At 43.4% G+C, this 16,274-nt stretch overlaps 1 protein-coding gene across 1 annotated transcript in view; it reads right to left on the reverse strand.

Annotated features, from left to right (window-relative positions):
- LOC126281623 (myrosinase 1-like) overlaps positions 1 to 16,274 on the reverse strand; it is a 60,333-nt gene that overhangs the window by 15,423 nt on the left and 28,636 nt on the right. Inside the window, exons 6-7 of the mRNA XM_049980745.1 lie at positions 7,916 to 8,013; positions 5,597 to 5,744 (exon numbers count right to left, since the gene is read on the reverse strand). Coding sequence (XP_049836702.1) covers positions 5,597 to 5,744; positions 7,916 to 8,013 — 246 coding nt within the window. The remainder of the gene's footprint in view (positions 1 to 5,596; positions 5,745 to 7,915; positions 8,014 to 16,274) is intronic.

Here is a 16,274-nt window from a genome sequence, read left to right on the forward strand (position 1 = left end):
AATGCTGGGATAGATAAAAATTTTCCAGAAGATTTCAAACTATTCGGTCGAAATGCTTAAATTCGTGCAACAAGTGTTTCAGTTGAAAGGAGTTTTCATTGTCTTTAAACGCGTAAAAACGTATTTAGGTAACAGTGTGGGCGAGGATCGCTTATCAGCTCTTGCTTGGACGTCAGTTGAAAATCTAGTACAGCGAATACTTGGAAGCCGAGATAGAAGATATGAAGATGTCGTCGAATGATTCGGGAAGAAGAAGGTACATTGAGTTTACGTGTTACAGGTAACAATTCTGAAACGCTCAGTCTGTTAGTTCGTCTCTAAATAAAAGTGATTGTCTTTAGCAGTAGTAGTAGTTATGGTGGTGGTCGTCGTGGTGTTGTAGTAGCAGCGGTAGTTGGGAACGCTAGGTTCTATCTTTCGCTTGTCCCTTTTTCCTGCAGGCTGCCAGGGTCGGCATGGTTAAACGGATTTGGTAATGTTAGTGGAAAGGATGGCCGGATGCCCTTCCTGTAGCCAGCCCGTACCCCCCGGGACGGAATTAGTGTACCTCAACTGTCTGCGACTAGTGTAATCCATGGAATAGTGCGAAAGTGTTCAAATGTCTGCGAGCCGCGTAACTGAGGCGGGACGTAGGGACCAGTCCGGTATTCACCTAGGGGATGTGGAAAACCGCCTAAAAACCACATCCAGGCTGGCCGGCACACCTACCGCCGTCGGCGGGGTCGGCGTGCCACCCGAGTCCAGGAAGCAGCGCGTTAGCGCTCTCGGCTATCCTGGCGGGTGGTTAGGAACGTTAGGTATGGCTCCATAAAAGGAAAGCAAATAGGATTTTCCAAAATGTTTCCTGACCTCCCCAGTATTTAGGACCACGATCCGCGACAACAGACAAGGACGATGAACTACAGGGCTCAACACCTGTTTCAGTATCACTTTCACTTATAGAGCACCTAACCTCCATATACTCCTAGAGTACATTGTCCGTACAGTCGAACGCACACACCACACATTCCATTGATTCATCTTGCAGAGACGATAGTATTTGATCTGCCACTTTCTCACTCTGCGATAATCCTTGGGTTCCATTCTGACAAAATCGTATGTGGGATGTCGAATGTCATAAAGATTACAGGCCTCCTGCGATCCCTCTCTCGAGGGGTTGCTTGTAAATTCTAGACAAATAAGTTCAGAAAAGCCTCCCTGACAGGTAAAGTTATACTTGTAGGCAACCGCAAAACGCGAGGTACTTCAGTGCTGCCTCTCTCTTTCCATAGTCCAGACGAGTCCATACACGCTTAAAGGAAGTGCGGTTGAAAAAAAAAGTACGTGGTTGGTAAAACTGGACTGTATGTTTAGCACTCCATTGTGGGATATAGTTACAGGTGCGTCTGCCCGGTTTGTCGGTCAAAACCCGTGTCCCCTAGCTCTGCCCTCGGCCGGCTGTCTCGCTGTGAAGCCGTGGCCAAGTGGAAATCGTTACTTGCAACCACTGTCCGATCGCTGCTGCGACCTCGCGAGGGAACCTTGCACCAATGCTCAGCAGTGTTGGATGTTAACATAATTTTTTTTTTTCAGAAAAAAATTTCTTACTGTTACCAGTCTACTTATTACTGTTGCCATCATCGGTTATATGCAACCCAAATAGCAAAACTCATCTTCTAACTTTATTTTCTTATTTCCTAATCTAATTTGCACATCATCACCTTGTTTCCTTTTTCAGAAGTTCGTCGTATAACCTCAACTCATTGACGCACCGTTCCGAATTCTTTGCCATCTCTGACAGGAGGAGTCAGAGAGAAACCTTAGTTTTTATTTCTTGTCTCAGAACTTCAATTCCTTTTCTTAAATTCCCCATTAGTTCCTTTTTGCTGGTTGCCGAGTGTACAGATTGAATAATATGCGGACAGACTATAGCCCTCTCACTATCTTCTCTATAAATACCTCTCTCTCATGTCATTCGATTCTTCGAACTGCAAGCTAGTTTCCTGACGAGCTATGGATAAAGAATATTGAATAAAACATAAAATTTTATGCAATATCTTTGGGTAACGTTACCGGTCTAATAGCGAACTCATTTTATCACTAAAATTATCGAAACCTGCAATAGGTACGAGAGAAACGCTAAAACAGCGATCATTTTCAGTGGATCATCCTGTGTATGTTCCACCTCTGAAACAGCTGTCCTGAAACTGTTCGTAATTGAGTCACGGTTCTCTACGTCTTTCAAAATATACTGTGTAATGTTGAAAATTCTTCTGCGAATGTTTCACATCCATCTCACAACTCAGAAAAGTTCCACACCTGAGGAAATAAGTCACGTAAGAAAATGTGTGTATTCAGTTTCACGTTAAGTGACACAAAATAATTGATCACTTACAGTTTCTAATTCATAATTGTCGTACTTAAGTAAATTTTACGAAATTTCGTAATCTGGTCTCTTTTGTGATGGTTTGTGAACGATTCCGAGTGCGTACCTCCCTTTCCAAAAACTTTGGGCCAACTGGAACGCTGCCTAGCAGCTGTGGTGACTGCAGTAGCTGCAGATGTGCACTGAAAGCAGTGGCATGTGTGTGACTATCTGGATGTTTGTACTGGGTCAGATGGGGTACGTTGATCGGCTGTGAAAGGTTGAGATCGCACTAGAACACTTGGCCCCTGTGCGGAAATGTATTCCCGTTCTCAGACTGGGAGAGTCCACACATCGGTTCTGAAGGGGTGGCCGGCACAGTCTGGTGTCAGCTAATGAGCCGTGCACTTTGTCCGTCACGAACGAAACACCCTCTGTCCACTTCAATTGTACTACGGCAGTGAGGAATGTGCATGTTGCCTAGTCTGCAATGTTTCTCAAACAATTTGAAGGAAACTATTTGGTGAAAAGATGATCCTCTCTGATCTCGGAGCCTCATTCAGCAGCTTTACAATGAAGTGCATATCCTTTAGTTAACGGTCGTAGGAGTGGTACTTGGACATTAAATAAGCTACTGCACCAAATTCGATTAGTCTGCAATGAAAAACTGGGATCACTATAAGTTTGCATATGGTGCGTGTTGGGTCAATCATTGCTCAGAACTAAATTTAGGTAACATATTGAATTTTTATTTAAATTTGAGGCAAGATCTTATCTATTTCCAGTCCAGAGAAAAAGTTTTGTATGTAATGCACTCACTTCTGTTTACCCGTGCAAATCACAGAATGAAAATGAAATGTTCGTAACATCCCTCATATGTAGTGAAACGCTTGAGCTACTTCAACGAGTTTTTAACAAATGATAGCATTCAAAGTCTAGAGCGTTTTTTAATACTGTTAACATGTAAAACTTTCTTATCTAGTGTTATTTGCGAGTAACTTTAGAATTTTTTCAATAAAATTATGTAATTATATTAAGGGCCATTCCTAGCTGCTGAAATGAGAATTAGTATGGGTTTACAATAACATAAGTGAAGGAATCACATATTTATTTGCATTCAGAGCATGAGCTTTTCATAAGCTATTGTTTGTTTAGTAACGGACCGTTTCAGCATTCTGTCACTATTTTAACCATGTTAGCACGTTTTTGAGGTGAAATTATGTAAATATCGCTGTATTTTGGCAAATGAAACTAATTTTAATATGGCAACAAGAGAAAGAAGAAAAAGCTTGCAAGTCGTTTGAAAATAAATTGCTGTTTCTGTTGCAATTTCAGCATAATCCTGTGGCCCATTTCGTTTTCAATAACATATGATTGACTTGTCAAATTATGGGTTACACTGGAATACTATCGTTTTTAGACTCGCTAGTGTAGCATAGAAGGTTTCTGACGCAAGTGTTTGTGTTAAGGCTTCAGCTTAAGTTGTAGAACTACTATAGGCTTCCGTAGACTACCGCAAGTAAGTGCTGACTGTAGCAGTTTTCTTATTTGCTTTGGTCACTTGATACATGAAATGGATTTGCCATTACGAATATGGACAACCATCAGCTGTAGAATGGAATGACGACAGTAAAAGTTTGTGGCTGACCGAGACTCGAACCCTTATGTCCCGCTTGTCCTGAGCGCTCGCCTTACCATTTTTACTCGTAACTGTTCGTCTTGTTTTTCCTGTGGTGTCTGTCTATTTGACATGAAATATACCTGTCAGTATCCTGTGGCAAACTACGTCAGGTTTCTGTACAATTTCACTGGATAACTCGATACTGTTGATCTTAAAAGGAATAGATGATGCTTTTAATTAATCTGTTGTACCCTACATCCGGGGTGATGTTTTATAACTAATAGATGACTAATGGGAGAAATAAGCACCTGATGTTTAAAATACATTTTATAGAAAGTCTTTGTTCTACATACTCGTAGTTATCCTCCTGCATATTACTTAAGAATAAACAGTATTTATGGCAAAACTGAAATTGCCAATGTTTAGTTCGAAAATTGTTGATTTGTAATGTGAAACAGGGGGATGTTGCAGTAAAAATAAAGAAAACAATACAGATTTATCGTTTAGCGCTAGAAAACGCGATCCCTTATATATAAAACAAAAAGAAACGGAAACTAAATTATATCAAACGTAGCTTCCGTACTTCGTCGAACTTGTATAAAACGTGTTTCTGTTAATTATAAACAGTTTCGATTTATCAACAGGAAACTCTTGCTGTTGATCATGATGAAGAACGTTCTATTGAGTAGAAAATAACTGCAATAATTATGTGCATCTTTTATATAGACGTAGGCTTCCGCTGCCATCATCACACCTAATAAAAATTTTCTGGAGTCACCTTTGAAACTGCGAAATATGGATGAAATCAATTTTTTCTGGGTTTGTGACCGCATTGTCAATATATAAAACTACTGGCGTTTCGATCCCTGTTGCAAGTGACCTTCTTCAGGGTGTGTAAACTGAGACACTTGCAACAGGGACCGAGACGTCAGTAGTTTTATATACTGACAATGTGGTCACAAACCTAGAAAAAATTTACTGTACATTTTTATATATTTGTGTATGTAAACCGCACTTGTATCAATAGCAAACACTTTGGTTACATAAAAGCGCAGAAGTTACACAATCAGCTAATTTTTAGTACTTATAAAATGCAATTTATTTTCTGTAAGGGTATTAAATACACAACGGACTAACACTGAATGATGTGCCGTTCTAATTACGTGCAAAACAAACAACCAAACAAACAAACAAACAAAAGAAAGTTGTCGGTTCCCGTTTTCTCTCGTACACATTCATTTACATTTCTTTCCCTACCAGTTATACCACCATTGCCATTTACTACGTCATTCTACATTTCGGTAGTTTTAGTAGAGCCGAATCTAACTTCAGCTGTAGAGCTACACCTGGCTAGTGCTCTGGATAGTCCTCAAGGAAACCCCACCACTACCGTCGACCCTCCCCTACCGTCTGCGCAACAGGGGGGGGGGGGGGGGGGGGCAAGTAATTTTCTTGAAACTCTAAATGAAATTTGTGATGCTAAACATAATTAGTTCTTCGAATAAGCTAAAATTTCTATCTTCATTCACGTAGCTGATACAGTTGTGTCAAATAGGATGAATCTATTCGAAACTCCACGTATTGTGGTTGACGACGAAGGAACTGGACGTAACACAGTAGACAATACTCACCCCTGTTGTACTCGATCTCCTGCTGCGTGAACGTTGGCAGCCGTGAGCGGGGCCGGCCCTCGGCGGCGCTGTTGGCGTCTATGCGCTCCCTCATCACGGGCGGCCAGTCTCCCTCCGCGGTGAACAGGGCGTGTCCGAAGGCGCCGATCTGCAGACGTCAAACAGGAGTGACTGTTTTGTCAGCTTTTGCAGACTCAACTTTAGCTGCACTGTTTCACCAGATGGGGTGTGAAATTGTTTTCAGGCAGAACGCGGGACAATATAAGGTACTGTAAAAAGCCAAGAGAATTGTCACACCCCTCTGGGAGAGTGATGAGATGATTAACGCGATGGGCGCCACAGTCTTTCCTCTGCGACGTACATCGGTATCGAGGCAACTCTGGAGGAGGGTGTCATAGTGTGTAGACACTGCGACGCCCGCTGGTGTGTACACTAGATGGACAGTACTCGTTGTTGCAAGACGACAGCTCCCGAGATACAAAAGAATTTTTGTGTGGAGCTCAAGGACTTAGATCTGGTCACGAGACTTGATGGCATCTGCAATCTTTATTTACAAAATCACGTCAACTGTTCTTTTTTTTTAATTTCAGACTGAGGTCGAAAATTAGTGGGCATCCACAGGTCGAGAGTTCACAGGGTGACTGAAAATTTTGGTCTCTGGAGACTGATAAGCGTTGGACAGTCGTTTTGACAAATCGACAATTCTCCGTTGTCGTACTCACTGAAGTACTGCACATTCCGTAAACATAATAAAATCTAGAGAGATTACAAGCTGGTTGCCGTAGTTAGCAGTTTTTTATAAGCACCAATCATATTGTCGCTTCCTACATAATGTCTCTTATATTATGCTCATTGACGGTTCAAATGGTTCAAGTGGCTCTGAGGACTGTGGGACTTAACATCTGTGGTCATCAGTCCCCTAGAAGTTAGAACTACTTAAACCTAACTAACCTAAAGAGATCACACACATCCATGCCTGAGGCAGGATTCGAACCTGCGACCGTAGCAGTCGCGCGATTTCGGACTGAGCGCCATAACTGCGTATACTCATTGATGGGCTAGGTGCTGTTGTCTTACTGTTTTCGAGGATGTCTGATGGATGGCTCCTTCCAGCCTCCATATTTCCTGAGGAGAAATGACACATCGTTTCCTAAGGAGAGAACTTGAGGACATCAGTGTGCTACATGGATATCACTATTCTACATGGATACGTCGCCGTGCAGGACCCTTTGGAGATTCTGATTTGTTGCATTTCACCCCAAGGCCTTTTCAGGCTCCTAATAGGAATCCACATCAATAGTTACGGAACTTCCTGGAACGCCAACATAGTGTCCGATCACAAAGACAGACTGCGATAGCTTTGCTTCTTACAGTTCTTCATGAACTAACACTCTACATACAGCCTTTCATCACGTATTGGAGAACGTTCCTGGGAGGGTGACCCGTGCTGTGGAGTTAAAACGCGACGCTTACAATAGAGAACTTACATCTCCTGTGCATTTGGTCGTAATAAAGCGAAACTGGTGTTCAACTGGCGCATCCGTTTCAGACTGTACCCTTTGCTTCGTGACACTGTTCTTTGACTTGGGGGGGGGGGGGGGGAGGAGATGCGTGGGTTGAAAGTTTCAGCGATTGCTGGAGACTGCTGATTGTGTGATCCCGAGTAGCTAAAAGCAATTTCATCCTCAGACATTATAAAAAATCTCAAGCGATAGACACCTCGGACAAAGTGGTACTGATAGTCAAAACCATCACTAATGTGCCTGCATCAGTATATCTTTTATCACACTAACATGCCGATGTAGCGTTGTTGTTCCGATAGAAGCAGGATAAGTGAGAATTAGAAAGAAGAACATACAAGGTGAAGCAGGGCTCCACCTACTAACTTTCAGAGCTGGTGGTATGAACCGAAACAACAAAAATGTGTCTAGTATGCATGGGCTGTAAAAGGCGTACCTTAAGAGATAGGAGCACTTATTCATCCTCACTGCTGGCGTACACATCTCTTCTAAGGAAAGCCCTTTTCTTTACATATTTTGAGAGATGGTAGTACGGACCAAAATAAGAAAAAATTTCCAGTAAACATGTTCTAAAGAGCTATGAGCACCTGTTCATCGTCGCCATTGTGAGACACATCAATTCTACAGATAAGTGTTGATAGCTGCTAAGGTATGAGTTTTAGAGCCCATGTTTGCTTGACATGCTACCCACCCGCGACGCTTTGTCGGTGGAGTTATGTTTCACGCTGTATTTGTCTGTAGTTGGTAGTTGCTATCGCTGCAGGCAGACGGCAACAGCTTTCTTTCCCTTGAAACTTACCCCAAACTGCAGACTCCTCTCCGAAGCCTCCTGGTCGGTGGGACTCGACGCGTTGAGCGGCTCGGCCCAGTCGCTGTTGAGCGTGATGCCCACGTAGCCTGCAGCAGGACGAGAAGGCAGAAAGGTGAGAAAGAGCGAAGGCACAAAAGGGCACAGCTGTCGCTGAAAACGCATTAGCGCGCTAACAATCTATAGCACACTTAACACTGCACGCCTCTAGAACTACAACACCGTGAGGACGACATGCAACCATATGAAACTAGCATAACATCGCTAGTAATTAACATTTCAGTGCGAGGGTATGTTTTTGTAGGACTGATGCCATCTACAGTCTGCATGTAAGGAAAGACTGCAAAGCGGGTTACTCATTCAGAAATGGCTTTTTCAATGTCGTTTGGTCGTGAGAAGATCGTGTGGGTCCGCGGTACTGTTGCTCGCGTCGCTCGGAATGCAACGACTCTCACGCAAATATGAAATCGATGGTTTTCAGGAAGGCCGTACCCAATGTCGTGCAGGACCTTAACGGCCTCGCACGACTCTAGGATAAGTTAGTAGTGTTCGCGCGACCGTGCTCTACTGTACAGCCACGTCGCATATCTTGAGTTGACGAGTGGGTCTGTTAGCAGCAGACAGGGCGATGACGTCTGGACCACCAGGCACTGTCAGCAAGGCGACCATTGTTGCGGCTTCCCTTGCGGTCACAGCAGAGAGAGGCGAGCCTCTAATGGTGCGGCCGACAACAATGGACACAGGAGGGGCTGTATACGTCTTACCAGACAAGCATCGGTCTGCGCAGAGCGCTGTCATACACGTATCCGTATGAGGGATCTACGAGGAGAACGAACGTTATCCAGGCTACGTTCTTCTGCGTAATACGGGCGCAGCTCTTGGAGTGATGAGACGCTATACGACCACCTCTCGTCCGCATAGCCGGTAACAATGGACAGCAGGCATTGCATCTCTGCCAGTGGCTGCACTGTGTGATCCAAATCCCGGTGACGATATCTTTAAATAAGACCGCAGGCGCTCGTTTCGTCCTGACCTACCTCAGAACGTACGGGGTTCATATGTCGTCGTCGCCAACATATTCTTCAGATCTTTTGCTCACTGAAAACTTCCGGTCTTACAGGTAGGTTGCCGATGGGCTGGTACTCCGCCAGCCGGCAAGCACTACGGTACTATTTATGGGCTCTCTTACAGAAATTGTAAGGTGCCCCTGCTGTTAAAGCCACATTTTGTTTCCTCATTATCCAGTTTCACAATGTTTTATCGCGTCTGCAGATATCATGCAGCACTCAGTGAGCAAAGCGCACACAGGCGAGATTAACATTTTAGTTGTCATCTTGCTGAAGGAGCCGGTGGACCATATGGCGTTGCCAGAAGACTGTGGTGTGAGGCGCTGTCGCTAGACATGAGAACGCCCGCTACGTTAGCAGCCAGGTGCGTAGGGAAAGGACAATTATTCTGTCGCGAAGCAAGTAATGACGCTTAAAAAATACTTGCTAATAAAAGTCGCTTTTTCTAATACAGATATCAGGAGAAACTACAGGTCATAAGCACTTTCTTACATCGACATTACAACGCCAGAAATCGATCATTTAATAAATAAATGAATAATGTTTAAGGTGACAAAAATGAACAAACGGTTGCTGTAAGTACGAGCCACAGGCTGCGCCACATAGTCGCCTGTCGGCGATAGGATGCCTTCCGAGCTAGTTTTGCCGTAATTCCATTCTCTCAGGAAATAGTTAGTTTCCATTTAATCATTATTAATTCTGTCGATATTACCAGCTTATGGCGTTCAGTGAATAAATATATCATAATGGCATCCCCTTTGAACGTTAATCTGAATAATATAGCTTCCCGCTTCATCACTTTACAGGGAACCCGAGGTACCGATACTGCTTCTGCGAAGGACATAAACTTCGATAGAAAGCTTCTCGGCGCAACAGGTAGAAGGAATCCTACTTGGAGACTGACTAAGTAATCCAAGGACGGATGGTCTCAATCGGATAGAAAAGTACGGCCTGCCACACTATAAGCCTCTTATACCATCTTCTACGGAGTCACTGGCTAAACTGAAACATTTCTCGAGGTTTAACACAAGTGGGAGTTTCTTGCAAGGTGGGGTAGCAGGGAATGACTCCACTGCTGAGGTGACATCTCTATGCGCTGAATTTCGCACAGTGTGTGTGCCCAAATCACCTAAAAATTTAATTTTGTCTTCTTCCTATTGTTCTTCATATTTGATATTTTATGGTGCTGCAATTTTAATCACGTTCTGTACACCGCTAGTAAGTCTTTTCAACCCAACTATTGATATAATTATAGCCCATTCATAGCTGTCGTATTTTCTCATCTATCCACAGTATTTTCTTGAGAGGTCTGGAATTCTGGCCTTTGCTTTTAAAGAGATTGCCAGCTACGGGATACTATGTGGTACCGTCTGAAGAACGACGTACAATGACAAAGTTGGTACCTCACGACGGAAACACACGTAAGCACGCTCGCTGCCAGATGCAGGGACGAATGAGAGACTTCGGCGTGGACATAGTTCCACGAGTCGCGGCTGCTGAAGACTTGAACGTACGTCAGGGCGAAGTGTCGCTGAGCCCCACTCTGCAGTCGTAGCCGAAGACTGCACCTTCATATCACTACAGAGCAGAGTTCTACGAGGTGTGATTGGAAAGTTTTTAGAATGGCTCCGCTACTGCTTACTGGTTTGGCAGGCAGATACACACAGGGTGGGCAGTGAGTCATTGCCTTGTCCTTGAACGCCCTCTGACAGCGAACTGCGTTTCCTTTATTCAGTTCGCTGTGGCAGACGGTTGAGTGTGGGTCTGTTAGGGCTTGTTGCCGGGTTCTGTCAGCGTGAAAGTGGACGTAAGAACTGAGCAACGAGTTTGCGTGAAATTTTGTTTTAAAACAGGAAAATCAGATTCTGAGACTTACGAACTATTGAAAACTGCTTTTGGAGATAATTGTATGAGCCATTCAAATGTTTTTGTCTGGTTCAACAGATTTAAAAATCATTCGAAGGTGAACCACAGTCCGGCCGTCCTTCCACCTCAAAAACAAATGAAAATGTTGTGAAAGTTCGCGACTTACTGCGCTCTGATCGTGGGGGATATCTGATGAACTTAGTTTAAGTTTCTATGCAGTTCAGTCAATTTTAACTGAAGATCTGAACATGCGTCGAGTGCCCGCAAAATTCATTCCAGAAGTGTTGTCAAGTGGACCAGAGACAATACAGACTTGAAGTGTGCCAAGAACTGATTAATCGGACTGAAAATGACCCAGATTTGTTAAATAGGGTAATTGCAGGTGACGAATTATGGATATATTATCTTGAAGCCTTAGTGCAGTCCTCACAGTGGAAGACTCTAGGTTCACCACGACCGAAAAAACACGGCAAAGTCGATTGAAGGTGAAGACACTGTTGGTAATTTTTTTTCGATTCTTCCGGTATTGTGCATCATGAATGTACCCATGGAGGACAGACACTTAACCAGAAATACTACAAATGTGTCCTTTGGCGTTTGCGCGAAAAGGTGCGGAAGAAAAGGCTGCATTGTGGAAAGACAGGAGTTGGGTGCTACACCATAACAATGCTCTAGCTCATCATGCCTTCTTGACCGTTGAAATTTTGACCAAATTCAAAATTTCTGTGCTTCCACAACCGCCATATTCCCTTGATTTGGCCCCTGTGGACTTCTAACTGTTTCTTAAACTGGAATTTTCACTGGAAGGGAAGCGATTTGACTCGATTGAAGACATCCAGGCAAATACGGAGAGTGTTCTTTACACACTTCCGGAAAAGTTTCCAATAATTTTTCCAAAACTGAAAACACCGTTGGAGTCGGTGAGTTAAGTCAGAAGGGGGCTATTTTGAAGGAGATGCTTCACACTAGCATGTAAGTACCACCATTGTACAATTACAAGACCATTCTTGAAACTATCCAGTCACACTTCGTGTTAGACAGACCGTAGTTTATGGACACTATTATTCTGCAGTGTATGAAGTGATACGGTAGTGCTCAGTGAAAATAACAAATATACATAGACAGTCCCAAGCACATGGATTGTTTGAAAGCTATGTATTTCATGTTGTACAATTTATAATAAAGTGATCTAATATTTTGTGTGTGTTGTAATATCCAATCGGCGTCCTCCAGAAGTAAATGTAAGGACCCACCACAGTGCCGACAATTGTTTTTTCGTCCGACACAACACATTAAAACCCTAATCATCCTTTCTTCAAAAAGTCCCATACGTTGCCCATCTAAATTATCCCAGAAGAAAAACTACCAGCAGGATTCAAAGTCACTCTGATATTTCCATTATTGATGTAGCGCTAAGCATTGTGAAGGGTCTTGTTGCAAAAACCGTCACCTGAAGAAGGATTTAGGGACTGCACACAAGATATAAAACTGGATGACCAGAATGCAGAATAAAGTTTTTTTCTTCCAAATTGAAATACAGTTTTCGTAACATATCGCTCGGAGTACATTGCCATAGTCAAGTTGTCTGTAATGTGGCTACAAAATATGCTCTTATGACACTGGTGCTGTTACTCGTATGCGTTTAATGTGAGATGAACCGAGGGACGGAGGAGATAGTATCGCATTGTTGCCTCTAGGGTGTGCGTTAAATGATCTCCTTATTATACTTTCAATGGGGCACTTTACTTTGTGCAAATTCGAGTACTGTGTATTATGTGTAACTGTTTGATGCAAACGGTAGTCGTGTGTTTCACTGTGGTCGTTAGTATCGTGTTTGTACTACACACTCATGTTCAGAAAAAATAGAACACCTTGAAGGACTATAGAGACAGGACATTCATATTCACATTACATTACATTAGTATGTTCTACAGAAATGATTAGCATTTTAGGCACATCAGTTCAACATCTGTCCTGTTACCTAGTAGGCACAGGGACCGCCATTCGCCCTGATAACGTTTTCCTTGCATGATGGCATCGACGTGTGGAAGACGCGAATGCGTCCTGTGGTATAACCATCCGTGCTGCATTCACGTGTTTCCAAGGTTCATCTGTGTTGGTTGGCATTGGGTAACAACATTGCACCCGTCGTTTCACCATACCCCACACATTTTCGGTTGGCGACAAGTCTGGTGATCAGGTGGGCCGAGGCAAAAGGCTGAAATTCTGTGACACCAAGAAGGCACGTGTTCGTGCAGCAGAGTGTGGTCGTGTATTGTCTTGAAAAATGGCGTCTGGGGTGTTGTGCAGAAAGGGTATGGCTACGGATTGCGGGATGTTATTCACGTAGGCACACCGTTTACAGTGCCCTGTACACGCACCAACTGTGATTTGTGGTTGTACCCAATAACACCCCAGAACACAAGGCCTTGAGTTGGGGCTGTATGTCTTTTGCCAATGCAGTCACTGTGATGCCGCTCCTCCTTTCTGTGGCGATCCAACATGCGACCATATTTTTCAATCACTCAGAATCTGGATTCGCCCCAAAACACTATCTGATGCCATCCCTGTCCCCACTGACATCGTTCCGTACAACATTGCCGTCTAGCATGTTTCTGCACATTCGTCAGAGGTAGGCGGAGAAGTGGACGACGCGCACGTAACACATGCCGTAATAAACGGCGACGGACTGTCACCCCTGATAGTGTACGATGTGTTACACTGTTCCAATGTTGCGCCAGAGCTGAGGAGGATACAGGTGTGTCCTGCAATGCCATTCGTATGAGGTGTCGATCTTATCGGGGGTTGGTCTGGGTGGTGCGACCTCACCCATCTCCTCGTGTTCTACGGTCTTCTGTGAACCATTTTGCACACAACCCTTGCACTGCCGAAACGTTTCGTCCCAAAGGAATTGCAGTTTGCCGGATGGATGGATCACATTCTCTCATTCCAATAATGTGCCTTCTTTCAAACGGTGATTTGACGGTATGGCTCATGCATACGTCTGCTCAAGTGACACTGATCCATTACCTGCGGTTTATAGCGAAAACTAGAGCTCCAGACACATTTTACTGGTAGGTGATGCTGCGCCGCGATATCGATAGTGACGTCGAACTTGCGGGCCGACAGTGTTAAGCTGCTGAACATTTCAACATTTTCATGATCTCTCTGTATATGAAAATAGTCAATTACGCAGTGTAAAGAAAATGTAACGGCATTCTAAGATGCTGCTGGCATGTCTTCATAATTTATCTTTTAAACGGGTAAATGTTACTATACTTCTTTCACTGGAATAAGATTTGTGTCGCTTCATTCTCTGGCTTCATCTTGGCTGGAAGCATATTGTGTTACTCATGAAAACAATTTTTGAATGATTATTGAATCATATGAATAAAAAGTGTTTTATTTGGTAGAAATGTTTGAAGTTCCCATTTGTATGTCATTATCTAACCAAAACTGTAAACTCAGATGTATACAGAAAATCGTTTTTAATAGGACTGCAACCTACATTGTTCAATGACGGAACGATTTGAGCTTCATGTGTTTTGTTTTCGTTAACATTCTCGCATTAGAGAAATGACTTATCTTTGTATGAGACAGTCTGATCATATTATTAAGTTTTGTCCTGTTTTACATTTTCATATTGCAACAATTTCATGAAAATTTCAAGGCCAAAAGGTTTACTGAACAATGTTCAGAGCCATCCATTATGCATTCGCCTAACATTCAGCTATGGGAAAAATATAAATGCAGTTATTTAAGATCCAAATAATTTTTTTTCTTGCAGAAACTACTGGGATAATGATAAACAATCACATAGTAGTTAGAATGTGCTTTCATGACGTGGCAAAATATGTATTCGAAACATTTGAGTTATTCTTATATTTAAGTGTTGTGTGACTGGAGTATTTTTCCTTTGACGTAATCTTCTCTATCTTGAAAGCCCGTGTCAGCATCTCATTGTTATTGTGATAGACGGTTAACGCTTGTACGTCAGACTGCAGCGACCAGCCTACGAGCTGCTGCGACTTCTCCTGGCCTAGCTTTAGTAAGCCCAGTGCCCAAACGTAGTGTACTCATCCCGAATAGCATTGCCAGTTATTTCACATGTCCTCAATAAATGAGAGACTTAAAGGTAGTCTAGTGATTAGGAACTTTACGTCACCACCTCTTCTCCCCTTGCAAACCAAATACTTTTTCCTTTTCTCGTATCTTTGTTCTGCATCACCGCAAGGTCTACATGGTTCTTAACGGACATTGCATGGATAATTTAAGAAGTGGTCAGATTCCCTTTCTGTCGCAAGGTGTCGCACAGCTCGCAGTGTTCAGTTGTGGGTCGAAGAGCACCAGGATGAGTTGACCACTTCCCCTGGCCACCATACTCCGTGGATTCAAACTCAGTCGAGAATCTGTGGGACGACAGTTCACGCCATGGATCCTCAACAGCAAAATTTAGCGCATCTGGACACAGCACTGGAATCCTCTAGGCTCCAAATCCCCGTCGATACACTCAAGAACCTAACAGACTCTCTTCCTGCACATCTCGGAGCCGTTCGCGCTGGAAAGGGTGGTTATTGAGGCTTTTGACAGGTGGTGACATTAGTGTGGCTGGGCAGTACATCTGCACCGTGCTGTATGTCTGCTACCACTACCCAGCAACGCTACTCAGTTGCTCCTGGACCACTGGCTACTCTTCGTGCTCCGCAGTCACTGTTAACTTGGACAGGTCTCTGTCACTGTAGTTGTGCAGCTTGTCTTGTTACTGATCTTGTCGTCTGTCCTGTTTTTCTGATGGTAGATTGACAATAACATGTGATAAGGTGGAAGAAACCTTGTGTTTTGTGAGAAAATGAATAACACGAATTTTCAATGGTTAACACGAGCGACAATTATAAAATGAGAATTTTAACATATATGAAAGAACAGGAAGCAAGATTACAGCGTCAGAAACCATGACAAACTGTATAGTGTATGGTACAGATCAAAGAGCAAGCACAAAATTGCTATAGTCTCATAAGAGGCAAAATGTTGTTGTTGTTGTTGTTATCTTCAGTCCTGAGACTGGTTTGATGCAGCTCTCCATGCTACTCTATCCTGTGCAAGCTGCTTCATCTCCCAGTACCTACTGCAACCTACATCCTTCTGAATCTGCTTAGTGTACTCATCTCTCGGTCTCCCTCTACGATTTTTACCCTCCACGCTGCCCTCCAATGCTAAATTTGTGATCCCTTGGTGCCTCAAAACATGTCCTACCAACCGATCCCTTCTTCTAGTCAAGTTGTGCCACAAACTCCTCTTCTCCCCAATCCTATTCAATACCTCCTCATTAGTTACGTGATCTATCCACCTTATCTTCAGCAAAATAGTAAACAAAAAACGACTGAAGAAAGCATAGAAAGTGCCGAAACCTGTTTGGG

Source organism: Schistocerca gregaria, chromosome 7 (genome assembly GCF_023897955.1).
Source record: "Schistocerca gregaria isolate iqSchGreg1 chromosome 7, iqSchGreg1.2, whole genome shotgun sequence".
NCBI classification, from domain to species: Eukaryota; Metazoa; Arthropoda; class Insecta; order Orthoptera; family Acrididae; genus Schistocerca; species Schistocerca gregaria.